The sequence below is a fragment of the Triticum urartu genome, chromosome 7A (assembly GCF_056163025.1).
Source record: "Triticum urartu cultivar PI428250 chromosome 7A, HENAU_Tu73, whole genome shotgun sequence".
Taxonomy (NCBI): Eukaryota; Viridiplantae; Streptophyta; class Magnoliopsida; order Poales; family Poaceae; genus Triticum; species Triticum urartu.
The window spans coordinates 727,498,775-727,514,525 of NC_141879.1; the positions used below are offsets into that span (position 1 = coordinate 727,498,775).

Sequence of the window (15,751 nt, forward strand, 5' to 3'; positions counted from 1 at the left end):
CCTGATTTTTTATCTAAGAGCTACTCAGATGCCCAAACATCATCAAATCTAGCACGGGCATCACGCACTCGAGCATCTTGCATGACAAAAAAAATGAATTTGTTTGCTATTTCTTTTGATTTTACTGTTCACGCTTGGGAGGAGGTGAGCTCGGTAGCCGAATCGCTGCCTGTAGACCTGGGAAAAGTTTGTAATCCAAACCAAATCCAGACCAATCCATACATGTACACCTGTACCAGTCAAACTAAACCAATCCAAACTATAAGTGCTATAATCCAAACCAAACTGAACTGCTCATGTTTTCAAACCAAACCAATCTAGCCCATTTCCTAGAATTGGTTTCTCTCCAAATTTTCAAACCATGGACATGCACACATGCGGACGTGGATAGCTCCTATGCATGAATACTAATTGCCATCAGTGAACACCATGGCTGTTGATGCATGCATGAATACTAATTGCCATCACTGAACACCGTGGCTGTATGCAGCTTGCTGCAGTCGATGAAGTAGCAGACACGCCGGCCAGCCTCGGGTGCATTGCTGCGTAGCACCCATGTAGGCGGGCAACAAGTTCCAACCCTGGCCTTACAAGCTTGGTCACCGGCGGCGGCGTCTTGGTCGGTGGGGGCGTCTCACCTGCAGAGAGAGAGAGAGAGAGAGAGGGAGATAGGTAGAGAGAGATAGGGAGAGAGAGGGAGGGAGGGAGGGAGGGAGGGAGAGAGAGAAAGAGAGAGAGAGAGGTGGCCGGAGCTCCATCCAGCGGCAGCCCAGTGACCCCTAGCGGCGGCGGTCGCCCATCGAGGCTGCTAGTACGATTTGGTCGCTGCATTTGGTTTCAGACTATGGGTTGAAGCTGTTTGAGACCAATTGTTTTCTGTCCAGACCAAACCAATCCAGCTCAAAAATAAGTGCAGCCCAGACCAAATTGAATTAAGGTAGTGTCTCAGTCTATTTTGTCCAATCCAATGACAGCCCAATAGGAAACCAAACTGAAACTATAGTTTGAATCCAAACTATTCCCAGGTCTAGCTGCGTGCTTATTTTTTTCCTTTCTTTTGTGTACTTTTGTACATACTACTGTTTATGCTTAATAAAGTGCTCTGGGTCTTTCGAGACGCGTCTATGTTTAGAAAAAATCAACCTGTTTTGTTTAAAATTTTAGGGAAGAAACTAAACTTTTACTTTGACGAGGTTAAGTTTAATCCGGTGTGCTGTTGGCCTGAAGTGGCTGACTCCTCGAGAGGATCAAAAGTCCACTATGCGTCACAAATCATTTCGGCCTGCTTTGGTTTGGAGGAATCTTATAGGATTTCTAGAGGATAAGATTTTTGTATGAAAAATTCCTATGAAGCCTTTTGGTTTGTAGGAATGGATTTCTATTCCTATATAGGATAGGAATCAATTCTTCACATTTCAAAGGGAAAAAAACATTAGCCTAGACTCAATAATCATATCCTATAAATCAAGTGATATCTTTTTTTCTATAAAAAATGAGATGCATGCCACCTCACTTTCTATAATTTTTCTATTCATATAATATTTCTATCTTTATAAACCAAAGGAGGCCTTCTAGTGCCGAAGCGACTAGAAGCAGGTTGCCATCCAGAGCGATCACATCCACCCCTACTGATGGCTGCGTGCGTGCCGACTAGACGAAGCAGCTTGCCATCCAGAGCGATCACCTCCCCCCCCTACTGATGGCTACGTGCGTGCCGACAAGACGAAGACGACGTGCCACCCGCCGCCGTGCCACCGGCCTCGCTCGCACCAACCCGTACACGCGTCCGACCCCTCCCTCCCCATAAAACCCCGCGCCACAGAGAAACCCAAACCCGATCACTCCTACCGATTCCTTCGCAATCCATTCAAGTAACGCAAAGCACACGAGCAGCTGCGCATACTAATTCAATGGCGGTCATGTCACGGTTGAAGAGGCTGGCGGCGCCCGCGCTGCTGGTGCTGCTTGCGCTGGCGGCGTCCGCGGCCGTGGCGGCGAAGACGACGCAGGACGGCGCGGAGGCGGCGCCGGGCAAGGATGAAGAGTCGTGGACGGGGTGGGCCAAGGACAAGATCTCCGAGGGGCTCGGCCTGGACAAGATCTCCGAGGGGCTGGGGCTCAAGAACGACGCTGACGAGGAGGCCGCGCGCGAGACCGTCCAGCACACCGCCTCCGGTACGTATGCGTTGCGTGCTCTCGCGTACGCCGTGGTGTCCATTTTTTGTTCCAGTGTGGTCGTTGAGTGACGACTGACGAGTCTGACACTGGTGCGCGCGGTTGAGTTGTGTGTGCAGAGACGGGGAGTCAGGTGAGCGGCAAGGCAGCGGACGCCAAGGAGGCGGCCAAGGGAACGGTCGGGGAGAAGGCAGGGGCGGCCAAGGACGCCGTGCTGGAGAAGACGGAGTCCGCCAAGGACGACGCGTGGGAGACAGCGGAGGCGGCCAAGGGGAAGGCCAACGAGGGATACGAGAAGATGAAGGAGAAGGCGTGGGAGGCCGTCGACGCTACCAAGGACAAGCTCGGGGAGGTGAAGGACAAGGTCACCGGCGCGGCAGCCGACGGCAAGGACAAGACGCACCGCAAGGATGACGAGCTGTGAATGAGGACGATCGAGCCGCATTTCTTGCCATGCTTGTTCTTTCGAGAATGTTTTCAGTGTTCGCGCTAGTTTTTTATGCTGTTCCTCTTGTACAATAACGTGACCATCTGTAGAGAACCCTGCACGATCGAACAAGCTTCTTTTTTAAAATCTGTTGGCCTGAATCTTAAACTCGAAATTGGAGCTGGGAGTCTGGGACTGTGACGGGACTGGCGGTACATGATGAACAGGACGACTAGTACAGACGAGAGAATCTTCCCAAATCTACTTGGAAAGAGCTGCATTACACAATCACCACCGGCATGACGACGATGATACATCTTATCTTCCTTTTCAAATCTAATTGAAAATTATCTGCATTTCCCCCCAATTTTCTCCCACATACACACAGAACGCGAGAGCTAATTCAGACGAGGAGCGGGGCTTCCAGTATGACGGCGGCTGAAGCCCTGGCCCTGCGGTCGGCACCGGCAACCTCGTCCTGCAGCCTGAGGATGGAGGTGACGATGAGGGCGAGGATGGCGAGGCAAACCGGGATGAGCCCCGTGCCGTACCTGCTGACGGTGTTGAGCCCCCTGGCCTCGCCGCAGCTGGACGCGACGCCGTAGGACTCGAGCACGAAGAGGGCGACGCGGCAGGACTTCTTGTCGAGGAAGCTGAGGGGGCCGTAGACGAAGGCGCAGCCGTTGAGGTCCTCCCCGATCAGCGAGTTCTCCAACCCGATCGTCGTCACCATCACCAGCGCGCTGGCGGCGCCCATCACCACAGCCAGCGGTACATGAGGTTGTGCATCTGGCTCGGGACGAGGAAGACCGCCGCGCCGGAGATCACCCACACTGTCGCCCCGATCGTCAGCAGCGACTTAGCCAACGGCTGTTCCACTTCATCTCCTGGAGGACGACGGGCACGAAGAAGCTGCAGCAGAATATGATGGCTGGAATCTGCAGAAAGTGGTCGAAGATCAAATGTTTGAATAAAGATGTCAGTAATAGTTGATGCCTGTCAGCCAACGCAGAAGTTGTGAATGATGAACTGAAGAACTTACAGTGACTTTCGAGTATTCATTCATTTTCAGATCTCTGGTGACGTAGAACGCGATGAGCAACCAAACAGCAACAGAAAATAGTGTTCACAGTCGAAATTAGAGAGTGTTTGTTTTCAGGCAGGGACGAAGCTCTAGTATGAACACTGGGGTCAATTGACCCCAATGCCTTCCAGTATTTGAAGCTAGTACGCCCATCAAAGTTGCTTTTGACCCCAGCCTAAAAAATTAGTTGACCCCAGCCCACCAGCTAATTGTCCAATTGTTCAGTCTCAGCCCATAGCATCCGTAAATTTTAGCAAAATTAATAAAAAAGTTATCGTGGCGTATAGCTCCAGCACACAACGCCCAATGCATAAGACGTGACTTAGCCGCTTAGGCTTACAAGTCTTTACACACGTACACGTTGACGTTTGGTCTCCAATTTCTGTAGATGTCCGCGAAGTCGTGAACAGCCAGCCGACACATGCCTCTTCGTCTCTTCGCCATCGTCAGGTCGCCGTCTCATCGCCTTGGCCTATTCTTTTCCCCACCCCAACTCTCCATCCCTAATCCCCAATTTCCAATGGCGACAAACAAGGCGATCCCTAATCTCCAAGGATGATGCCGGCCAGCCGGCCGCCGCCGCCGCATAATCTTTAATCTCCCGCCCACTTGGCACATGCCCTCCTGGTCGGCAGTTCTGAGGCAGGTACGCCAATATCTTTCTCAGTTTCTCTTGGTCTCACGCACCAATAACTCATTCTCTCCGGATGGCTAATTACTAAGTTTGGGTTTATGTTTTTGCTGCAGCTAGGAGGCTAGGATTAGAAGGATATGGACAGATTTCTGCTGAAACGAACGGCACCAGAGACTGATCTGGCAGGGACTTCAAAGCCAGTTGGACAAAGGCAAGATCACACATCAAATATTGGTACTACTACTATTATGATACCAATTATATCATTGGCTCATTGCATATTTTCACTCTTTATGTTGCACTTCACCCTTGCCTACAGGCGGACTGTAACACCATGATAATCTTTTAATAAAACTACTATATTCGACGCAAAAAAATGTTACCCTTGGATGTTATTTCTATTGTGTTATGGTGGGCATATTTTTTGGGTTTCCTCTTTATATTGTTCTCAGCGTGAGTCACGCCATAGCCTGTGCTATAGTTGGCATTGGTTGACCCCAGTGACCATTTTTTCTAGCTTCGTCCCTGTTTTCAGGGACTTATTGGTTTAGGGACGTAAAAAAGTTTCTATAAGTCCCATCTAAACCAAACAGGAGGGACTTATAGGAACTTAAAGTGGGCATTTGAGACTTATGAAATAAGACTCTCAAAGAGGGACTTATAAGGACTTATAGTTGTAATATGGTCTTTTAGTCCATGTTAAATCTCAGGAACCAAACAGGTAGAGACTTTTTAGGGAATTGGGACTTATAAGTTGGGACTAAAAAAATCATAGAACTTACGAACCAAACATGGCCTAATCACAGTGATATTGAAACAAATCTTTGGTATTTTGAGAAATCAAATCCCACAAGACATGCTTCTCACTAACAACATCTAGCCTAGTGCAATAAGAAAGCAGGGTGTTAACCTGAGAGACGCTGGTGATCAATCTTGCAAGCATGTAGAGGAGAGCAACTTGGTAGTAGAGGGTCTTCTTGAACCAGTAGCTCCAGGCGATCCGACCCCGTTTCTTGCAGTTAGGTTCACATTTCAAGCTGCAAGACCACACAAGAAGATTTCTTTCAGCAAACTAGAGTTTATTTACAGTGCAACACACGTGCTGATCAAATTGTTACTCTTTCTGATCTCGGTAGCAATGTAGCATACGTTGGTTCACTTGTTCCAGCGTGGAAGAGCACCAGGAAGCAGCACCCTACGGAGATGGACACGTACGCGATCCACTTGTACTGCAGGTGAAGGAAAATGAAAGTAAGTTACAGTAAAATCACAGTGAATAACATGTTGGAGTGACAAGCTCACAAGCTACTGCTAGAACTCAAAGCTGATTTTACAAGGTCAGAATGTCATCTGGACAACAAATGTCTGCGCGCGTCTTTGCCTGAAGGGAAAGAATATTCATGAACAGTACACCATAGGGAAAGATAAAGAGATAAATACACTCATGGTCACTATAGTTGCAATGGAAGCACGATATGGTCACTGAACTTTGGAATACGCTCGATACGGTCACTGAATACGATGTGACGTGAAAATACGGTCACCGTAGCACGTACACGGTGGGTTTGACCAACTGTTGACCGACACGTAGTTCGTCTTGATTCAACCAATCTTGCATGGAGGGATTTTTTGTGAAAGAGCAAAATTCCCCATCCTCTCAAATCCCTAACCCGCAGTTCCCCGTCAAATCCCTAACCTAACTCTGCTCCGCCTCCCCTCACTCTGCCCCGCCTCCCCTCGCCGCCGCCGTCGATTCCTATCAAGGAGGGCAGTTCCTTACCCTCTGATGCTCATGTCTGCCGCCAGCTCGTCCGTCTCTGTTGTTCGCCGCCGGGCATTGGCGTTGCCACTGGCCCGCTGCCCGACCTACAAGGAGAAGGTGTGCATGTACGTCTCCACAACAGAGAAGCACGACGGATGGGTCTTTTACAAGTGCCAGAAGCATCGGGTAAGTTTTGCTTTTCGATTTACATCCTTTCCATGATTTGGCTTATGTTCTGGATCCAAAGATTGAAGCTTTTTTGACCTAGACACATCCGTCTCTGGTTTGGGATAGGTGACTTGTGATTTCTCGCGGTGGGAGTTGGAGTATGTTGAGTACCTTGTTGACAAGCATTATCTCACCGGCGATGCGGTTGTGGATGCTATTGGTGCGGCGAAGGAACGTAGGGAGGAACTTCTGAAAGCACAAGAACTGTTCTATATGAATGGATCTGTCAACTTGGGGAAGAAGGTTTTGAAGAATGACAGTGCCAATCTGATGACCAGGCAGCAAGCTGCTGCACTGATGATGCTTGGGAGAGAGCTGGTGATGCTCATGAAGATGCTGGTTGGTGTTGTGGTGGTACAAGGTCTTGCAGCACTGGTGGTGATCATGCTGAAGAAGTGAAGATGATTGTTGATGTTGTGGTGTTGCTAGGTCTTTGCTGCTAAGTTCTTCATGTGACAGTCCTAGTTATTTTGTGTCTTGTAATGGTGGTGGTGAACTCTGGTGTTAGCTGATGTAATGGAATGTTATGTGGTTGCCCTGATGCAATGGTAGTGGTGAACTCTTTTGTTTCAGCATGATGCAATGGAATGTTAAGTGGCAATATTAATACTCAGTGATGTTTTATGTATGATGAAGCAGTACCAGTTTTCAATGTTAAGTGCCAATTTTTGATCAGCAGAATACAAGATAAAATGGCATTAAACTGGTCAATTGGAATAAATTTGGCATGAAAAGAAGACCAAACATGATCATCCACCAAAATAACTAAACATCATCATTTATGAAGAGTAGTAAACATCATCATCCACCAAAATTACTTCACAAGTACCATACATGCCCATTTCAACAGCTCCTACATGATCATAAACAACCATATCTTTAAAACTACCTAAAGACATCAAACATTGATGATCTTGCTAATTTGTTGGGATAATCAGCTTCATTGCCAAACCAGGTTGGCTTTCTTTTTGTAGCAAGCCTCTTCTCCTGCTGTTTCCTAGCAGCAGCAAGCTTCTTCTCCTCTTCTTTCTTAGCAGCGGCCGACTTCTTCTCTTCTTCTTTCTTAGTAGCAGCTAGTTTCTTCTTTTCTTATTTCCTAGCAGCAGCAAGCTTCTTCTCTTCTTCTATTTGTCAGGCACGTCCACGAGGCTGTGCGATGGCATAGGGCCCCAAAATCCTAGAGGCCCCGATTGAAGGAATAAACCACGAAACCGTCCGGTTCATACGCTGGCTGGCTGGCTTTTCGGCTGGTTCGCTCGATCGTATGGATGATGCGCGAGAAGAGGACACATGTTACAGTGAGGCCGCTATTCAGTTTCATTCGACTAGTACCCGGCCAACAGGGCCCAGTCGGCCTATCACACCGATTCAAGATCCAAATCTATATCTATATCTATATCTATATCTATACCTACTATTAAAGGGAATAGATATTCTTAGTTTGGTTTCGTTTTATTTCACCCCGTTATGAGGCTTTTGCCTTCCGACCCATATTGATGAAGGAAAGGAAACAAGGCGTACTTTTGTATATCAGACGTCAATCTTCAGTTTGAGTCAAACACCACAACCATGGCTGCCTCCTCTAACCCTACAATAAGTACTGGCTCGGGAAAGAGAAAGCAAAGGATCAATGCGACGGCAGAGGAGTACTAGCTGATTGAGTCATCAAACGAGGAGGCGTACAACGAGGCTAATCCCACTGGATGCTTCTTCGGTCCTGTCGAGCGTGGGCGAAAAAGGAAGAAAGAGGAGAGCTGGACGGGAAGCGTTTAGAATCAGTTGAGAAAAGATTCTTTTTCCTGAAATCCCAGCAAAAGAATAAATTATACCGAGTCCCGAGCCCCGTGGCACTTTATGTCGAAGCTAAAGACAGTCCGTCGCCTACGCGCCCGCCTGATCTGTGAGGGATTTAACAGATTGGGGAGGAGGAAGAAGGGAACACGACGATGAGACGACTGTGACGTGCATTGTCTAGTAGCAGACAGCACCGTACGAGCCTTCGTGTCATGGGCATTAAGCGGCACAACGGCGTGAGTTTGACGACGGCGTTGGCAGCGGCTGTGCCGATGTACGACTTGTGACTGTGCAGGTGTGCCGCGTGCATGCGGTGGCTGTGTCCGGCGAGCGTGATGTGTGATGCGCATGCATGTGCACCACGCATGCGGCAAATCATGTTGTCCGGCTGCATGCATCTCCGGCGTCGTGTGCATGACGTTTGTCCAGCATACTGGCCTTTTTTTTTTCAAAAAACGGCCTCTCCGGCTTCTGCATCAGAACGATGCATACGGCCAACTTTATTATAAAGCAAATAGGTTTAACACGGGTCTTAATGTCATAAAAAAATAAAGAAAGGCTCACATAAAGCTTATAAAGAAGTAACCATAGCGTCACAACCGTCGGCAGCGTGCTGGGCTTGGTGTGCAGACTTATCTGATGGTCTGCTCTCAGCTGCAGTAGCTACGATCCTTGGCATCAAGAACAACATGCATCACGCATCCCTGGGTTGTTTTTAGCCTGAGGGCTCTGGTACGCATGTCTAATTGTGTGGTTGCGTAGTAGGAAATGAGGGGTAGGCTGTGACCTGAACATATGATCTGGTCATCAAGGTATCATTTGTAAACTGAATTGGCTATATATCTTTGAGTTAAAAAAAGAAGCACGGAGTAGATATAGATAATAAACATAGGAAGTAACATGAGAGAGAATTCAGATTGGTAACTTGAGTTCGGGGTATCGAGCTTATATATTTACAGATTCTTTTTTTATGGAATATATTTACAGATTTAGTTGAAACCCAGGAAACATCAAACATGTTGATATGAATCACTCCAAGAAAAGAAACGTGTCTATAAATTTTCTTGATAAAATACATTTTGATTTGTGCTATACATAAAAAACATGTTGTTTTTTAAAACTAAAAAATATGAGCAGAATATGCTCGCTGCAACTTCTTCTTTTTTGAGTAGGTGCTTGCTGCAACTATTACACTCAATTGGTTACCTTGGTGCTCCAATTGTTAGTATGGGCTGGTTTGCTTCCTGCTACTATTACTTCAGATTTGTTGATATTGCTATTTTTTTTCATATTCTACTTTTATATTTCAGAATATACCAATAGTAATCTAAAGAATGAATTAATAATAAAGTTAACGTCGTTCAGTCAGATTAATTTACTGGGAATCATACCCCACGTCCTGATCAAATGACCCATGAGCGACCATTGTCTAATGGCATAGTTCCTCGACCCGGCCGATTTGTCGGAATCTTTGTTTTCCCTGTTGCAACATACGGACATTTGTGCTAGTAGAGAAGAAAGGCCGGCTAGTTAGACTACTGGGCCTACTCGTTAGCTGAGCGTGCGTGTGTCCACTGTCCACGACCTCACGAGCGATCTATCGCTCCGGAACGACTTCGTGAGAAAGAACAGGGAGGCGTCGCCTACGTACTTCGACGAGGAGATGAGCCGCCGATAGATAGCGGCCACGGCGTCCAGCCGTCGCCGCCTTGTTTCCCAACTGCAGCAGCCACATCTGGCATCCCCCAATATTTTCCAAGGTAAGCCGTAAGCCATATGCCGGAAGCAAAATAGATGAACAGAAAACTAGTTAAGAGTTATTTCTTTCTGATACAAATCTCTCTCTTTCTGACTATTTTGATATTTTCCTGTCGTGTCTAATGCAATCCCTAGTAGTACAGGAGCACTACTCGATTAGGCATGTACCCATAATCTAATTTTTAATTCTAGTACTAATTCACCGTTGTGTTCTCGCGTGCTACACTACTCGCATATTTCTTTCCAATATAAAGATTTTTGTTTCAACAATTGCGAGATGGATGATATGTTCTGGTAGAACATGCGGTCTGTTTAATGTTTAAGTATAATTCAGAAGAAAAAAAAGTTTATTGTTTCTTCAATACTACATTTACTCTTTAGCATTACAATATATGATATATTTCCAAATATTGTACAAAATAACACATATCGGAAGCTATAATTAAGTGAAAATATGTTCAGTTCTATTAGCTATACAATTTTTCGTATATTTTTGGACCCCATTTCCCATTTCGCACCGAGGCCTCAAATTTCTGGAGACGGCCCTGCTCTCCGTGCATCAGATTTTCTCTTCTCCTCTTCTTTCTTTGCAGCAGCTGCTTCCCTGCCTGCTTTCTTTTGTGCCTCCTTCTTCTCAGCAGCAGCTCTTCTCTCAGCTTCTTACTTTGCCTTTTCCTCTGCAGTTATAGTCTTCACTGTTTCTACAATAATTTGTCTGGTCTTAGCTTGAGCTTTTTTGTTTATCTCTGCTTCTTCTTTTCTTTTTGTACTCCTCTCCAGTGCAGCCAATCTTCTTCCCTCAGCCAGTTCTGCTTTCTTCTGTGCTACCTCATGTTTCTTCCTTGCTATGTCTTCAGCTTTTTTTCAATTCTTCTTCCCTCCTAGATGCAAGGATGGCTTGCTTCCTCTCCTCTAGCTCCCTATCTTTCTGATTTTTCATTGCCTTCAGTTTATGTGCTAACTCACCTGGCCTAATGGTGCTTGAGCTAGCTTGACTTCCTTGACTAGCATTAGTCTGGCTGAGCATCACTTGGGCAGCACTGAGAAACCCATAACTAGGTAATGGCCTTTGTTGAACAACCCTTGGTGTTGGCATCTGCAGAATTATCAAATATATGATACAAGAAAAACAAGAAGGAAAAAAACCAAGTGATTCTGCAGTAATTTATACCCGGGCAATCATGTTATCCACCATGAGATCTTCGAACACAGCACTTGGTTCTTCTTATCCCTGCAATTACACAGAAACACTTTGTGTTAGTTATATTGCAATCATGAAGATAATGCATTTGGTTTTGAGGAGCTGGAACTTTTTATTACCTGATTTAAGACTGGATCATCTTGATTTGATGCATCTGGAGCTGTGGGTGGCACACGGGCAGCACCATTGCCTTCATCTGGAGCCTTGGTGGTGGAAGTCCAGCCTTCAAGTATTTGCATCCAGACTTGTTGTGATCTGGCACAATATGAATAGTGCATGATCACACCATGCCTTGTGATTTTCTTCCCTCCCTTTCTATGGTCAACCTCTCTAGGTGCTTGTCTCCTTGCAGTGGAAGGCCTTCCTACATGCTTCTGGTACAATGGTGGCAATATTGGGGGCCCTTCATGCACACCATCTGCATCACCTTCTAGCACACCATCTGCCTGTTCTTCATGTCTTTGATTACCATCCTCTATTTGAACTAATGCCCTCTTAACAAACACAAACTGGTTGACATCATCCTCAGCATCATAATCAGGATAGACAACTTGAATAGGAATAGGTGCCACATATGTCTCTGCTTCCTCTCTTTTTCCATGTCTGCTTCTACCTGAACTTCTCCATGCTCTGCTTCTGCCTCAGCTTCTCCATTCTCTGCTTCTGCCTCAGCTTCTGCATTCCCTGCATTGCTATTTACTCTCCTTGTTGGGCTGAAAACTGGAGGCAGACTAGCTCTTGGATGATTCACAACATCATCCTCACTAAGGTTAGCACAGAAGCTATCAACATGATCCAAATATAGGCTGAAAAAGTGGTGACCAATATCAAGAAACATTAGCATTCTGCCAGCCTGGTCATCATCAGTAATTGCCCTGAGACTATTTGTGCTAAGTGTAAGGATGGGGACACAGTAGAAAACCTTAAGCCTCACTGTCATCTCATAACCTATTTCTTCCACAAGATTTTCAATCATAATAGGAGATAAGGTGACCCTTTCCACTTGATCATACCAAATGGCATGTCCATCTACATAAGAACGGTTCTTGCCTTCGCCAACAACAAATCCACCATGGTTGCTCTGCACCGAAAAATTGCTGCTTCGACGACCTAACACAACAACAACAGTACTAGATGCATCACTATTGATGAGAGCTTCAATTTGGTTAACTCTCAAAAACCCTAAGCCCCAATTCCATTAACCCCCAAATCCTGAGTGAAAACCCTAGAACAATCCGTCCTACCTTGCAACTAGAACACATCTTAGATGGAAATGCGGCCCTAAAAGGAGGTCCTTTGACAATCAATATGCACAAAGGCTCGGGTTCCATGGGGGGCAGATACTTACTGTACACAGGGGGTGGCGCCCCTTCTGCGCGAGGGCCATCCCCGACGCCTCCCATGAGAAGAACACGCGCGGCGGCGGCGCCTATGCAACCGCTGAGGAGCTACGCGCCTCAACTTGCCTGCACCGTCGACGATCGCCGGGGGCGGCGTCGCCTATGTAACCGGTCCCCTGTTTCCAATCGAAGACAAAGAGGCGACGTGAGTGGAGGAGGGGTGAATGGGTGGATTCCGTGATGGCAAGGGGGCTCAACGCAAAATATCGACGGCGTCGCCTCCGCGGTTCGCCACCTAGCCTGGACGACCGGTCAACATGTGGTCAACCGTGCTATACCCACCGTGTACGTGCTACAGTGACCGTATTTTCATGTCACATCGTATTCAGTGACCGTATCGAGCGTATTCGAAAGTTCAGTGACCGTATCGTGCTTCCATCGCAACTATAGTGACCGTGAGTGTATTTATCTCGAAGATAAATTCCTGTGTCAAAACAATTAGGAAGCAAGGGAAAGAGGTGGCGTTGGCGCGCTTTCATTTGGTGTCCCGTGCCATATTTTGGCATGGACCCACTTCGCAGTGACAAGGGAAAGAGAATCCCCTTCTCTCCATAGTCGCCCCTGCCAAATCGACGCTGGCCTGGAGCAAGGAGATGGCGGCGGACCTGGTGCTAGTTACATCCGCGCTCTCCGTGCCCCTCCTCGGCAACCCCTTCCCCTTGTCTTCCACGCCAGGTACCACTACCGCAAGCGTGCCGCCACCCTTCCCTGCAGTGAGCTAGTGACCGGAAGGCAGAACCAGATCCACGCCGACGAGCACTGGGGCGAGGTCCCCGTGCACCAGATCCGTCGTCCCCCGCGGCGGGAGGAGTCGTGGCATCTTGGTCACTATTCCTTCTCGCCTTCTCCAACCGAGGATCCACGCCGACGACCCCCTTGATGCCCAAGTAGGTCTGCCCTGCCACCTAGTCCATGAAGGACAGCGGACACGCCTGGTTCTACCGCCATGCCTCTACCGCTAACAAGGTCCATGTCCCCTTATCTTACTAGTTCATCGATCCTGTAGATGCTATTTTGGCTATCATTTGATTTGTCACTGCTGGTTGCATCAGAACATTAGTCTATGTAACATGAGTCATTGATACCCCCTTTAAAAATCTAAGGTAAATGTTTGTGTGATGGTCGGATTCGGTTAGTTCCCTTGCTCGCCAACCCTCATAGACTCTGTTTGTTTGGCAATATCTATTCATCTGTCAAAATGATATGAATTAAATGATATTTTGGTAGCTCAACATGTTACAAATTGGGTGCTTTATTATTCTAACTGCACTGAAATTATACATGGTGATGTATTGTAACTTCCCTTTTTTCTCTTTGCAATTACTAAGATGGAAATGGTTTGGTCCTTTATCTTAGTTTATTTTACTAGACTTATGCTGATAATATCAGGTTTCGCTTAATTTTTCCTTTGCCATTGGCAGCATCATAGAATCGAAAAGGCTTGAGAAAGAGGAGGAGAAGAGAGCTAGAGAAAAGATGCTTCACACTGATATGATGGTAGGAACCTTCTCGCATTCAACTGGAGTTGGCAAACTATGTCAGGAGCTTCCGGATGTTCCCTCTGATGCTTGTTTGATGTTTGCATGGTACACCGTAGACGAAGAAGAGACTGTGTGCCATTATTATCTAGGGTACTTCCAAATAAAAGTTCTGTCTAGTGATAGCTTTTCAATATCATGGCATGGCCGGGAATCACATATTACGGTGTCTCGTCTAATAGAGAAATGTACGCTTGCCCTTTTAATCCTATATTATCAACTGGCCGGCTTTATTGTTTCGCCTAGACATTTTTTGGTCATGCATATTCCTAGTTTCTTACATTGGGGCAGAGTTAATTTTGTCATTCATATTCCATTGCTCACTTGCTAATTAATTGCTCGTCCTCCTTTGTAAATGTCGATGAACATGAACGTACAGCTGCTGTGCTTGCAGCAGCGATGGCGAGAAACTCTGCCGCGGGATGTTCTGCACCAATGAGGCATGTTGAGATTTAAGTAATCTAAATATAAGTCTTTTTAGATATTTCAATATGGACTACGTTTGAATGTATATAGACATATTTTAGAGTGCAGATTCACTCATTTTGCTTTTTACGAAGTCCATATTGTAATCTCTAAAAAGACTTATATTTAGGAACGAAGGAAGTACCATCTCCATCCCACAACATAAAATGTTATTACATCCAATACTTCTGTACAAATTTTGAGAAGAATTCTTCACACTAGACCTGTAATAATTTACACGGTATTGAGTCCAAAACTGGTCTTCCAAACAGCCACCAAAACACCCTCATACACCGGTATTTAATCGCCCTATATACTAAACCGTGTCGTGCCATTTACGCAATGCTATGCTCACGACCAGCTTAGACCGATCGCTGTGCCGTTATCCAATGCTCTGTTTTCCTCTTCAGTTTCGTCAAAACCACTGCACGCACACCCCTCCACCACTGCACTTCTGCCTTCTGGTCGTAACAGAGCATCAGGTATGTCAGTCTCTGTCCTATATATCATCAAAATGCTCGACACCTCGAATGAAGCATTGGATGTATAGTGCGAATCTGTGGAGTAATGGAGCTTGACTGCTGTTCCATGCATGTTGGTTCTGTAGCTCCTGCCCCCACCATGACACTACCGGAACAGGTTGCTACCCCGACGGCCAAAACAATGCCGACGGACACCGTCGGGTTCCTCGGAGATATGCCAACAGCCTGGTCCTGGCCGTCGGCGTATCCAGGCCGTCGGGTTAGACGAAGCTAAGCCGACGGCACCCGTCGGCATAGAACGGCCGTCGGCCTATCTGCAAGTACGCCGACAGCTGCCGTCGGCTTACAAGGGCCGTCGGCATAGTCATGGGCCCGGCGACCCCGTTGTTGACGGGCGGCTAACGTCGTCAGAGCTATGCCGACGGCCGAGGCGGGGGGCCGTTGGCATAGGTCCGCACGCCACGTCACTGATCCGTGCCGCACCGTCCAAACCATATGCCGACGGCTGCCGTCGGCATACCTGCCACATCAGCGATACGCGGCACGCCACCCGCCGCCTAAAACCTGGCCGTCTCTAGCCGTCGGCATAGGTAGACTTTTTTTTTCATATATTTTTTTAAGCTTTTTTATGTATTATTATATCAACTAACATGTAGCATGTTAAATATAAACATATATATGAATATATATGTAGCTTGTATTTTTTTTCATATATTATGAATAGATATATATATAGTTTGTATTTTTTCGAGCACGTTAATAATGTGCGGTCATGTTCTTTTGAATATAGATCATTATATTTT

The 15,751-nt window shown here is 46.6% G+C and overlaps 1 protein-coding gene and 1 pseudogene across 1 annotated transcript; one reads left to right on the forward strand and one right to left on the reverse strand.

The window, feature by feature from the left end:
* Positions 1–1,827: 1,827 nt before the first annotated feature.
* On the forward strand, positions 1,828–2,749 carry LOC125522147 (uncharacterized). The gene is made up of 2 exons (XM_048687223.2): positions 1,828–2,175; positions 2,295–2,749. The coding sequence occupies exons 1-2, from the start codon at positions 1,911–1,913 to the stop codon at positions 2,597–2,599; spliced, it is 570 nt and encodes a 189-aa protein (XP_048543180.2). The 5' UTR covers positions 1,828–1,910; the 3' UTR covers positions 2,600–2,749.
* A 137-nt stretch (positions 2,750–2,886) lies between these two features.
* Positions 2,887–6,696, reverse strand: LOC125519475 (uncharacterized; annotated as a pseudogene).
* Between the last annotated feature and the right edge of the window lie 9,055 nt (positions 6,697–15,751).

Bases quoted from the DNA above. Each gene is read 5' to 3' on its own strand.
- LOC125522147 (XM_048687223.2), top strand. From the start codon at position 1,911: ATGGCGGTCATGTCACGGTTGAAGAGGCTGGCGGCGCCCGCGCTGCTG. The intron at 2,176-2,294 runs GTACGTATGCGT...TTGTGTGTGCAG, and splicing joins CGTCCAGCACACCGCCTCCG to AGACGGGGAGTCAGGTGAGC.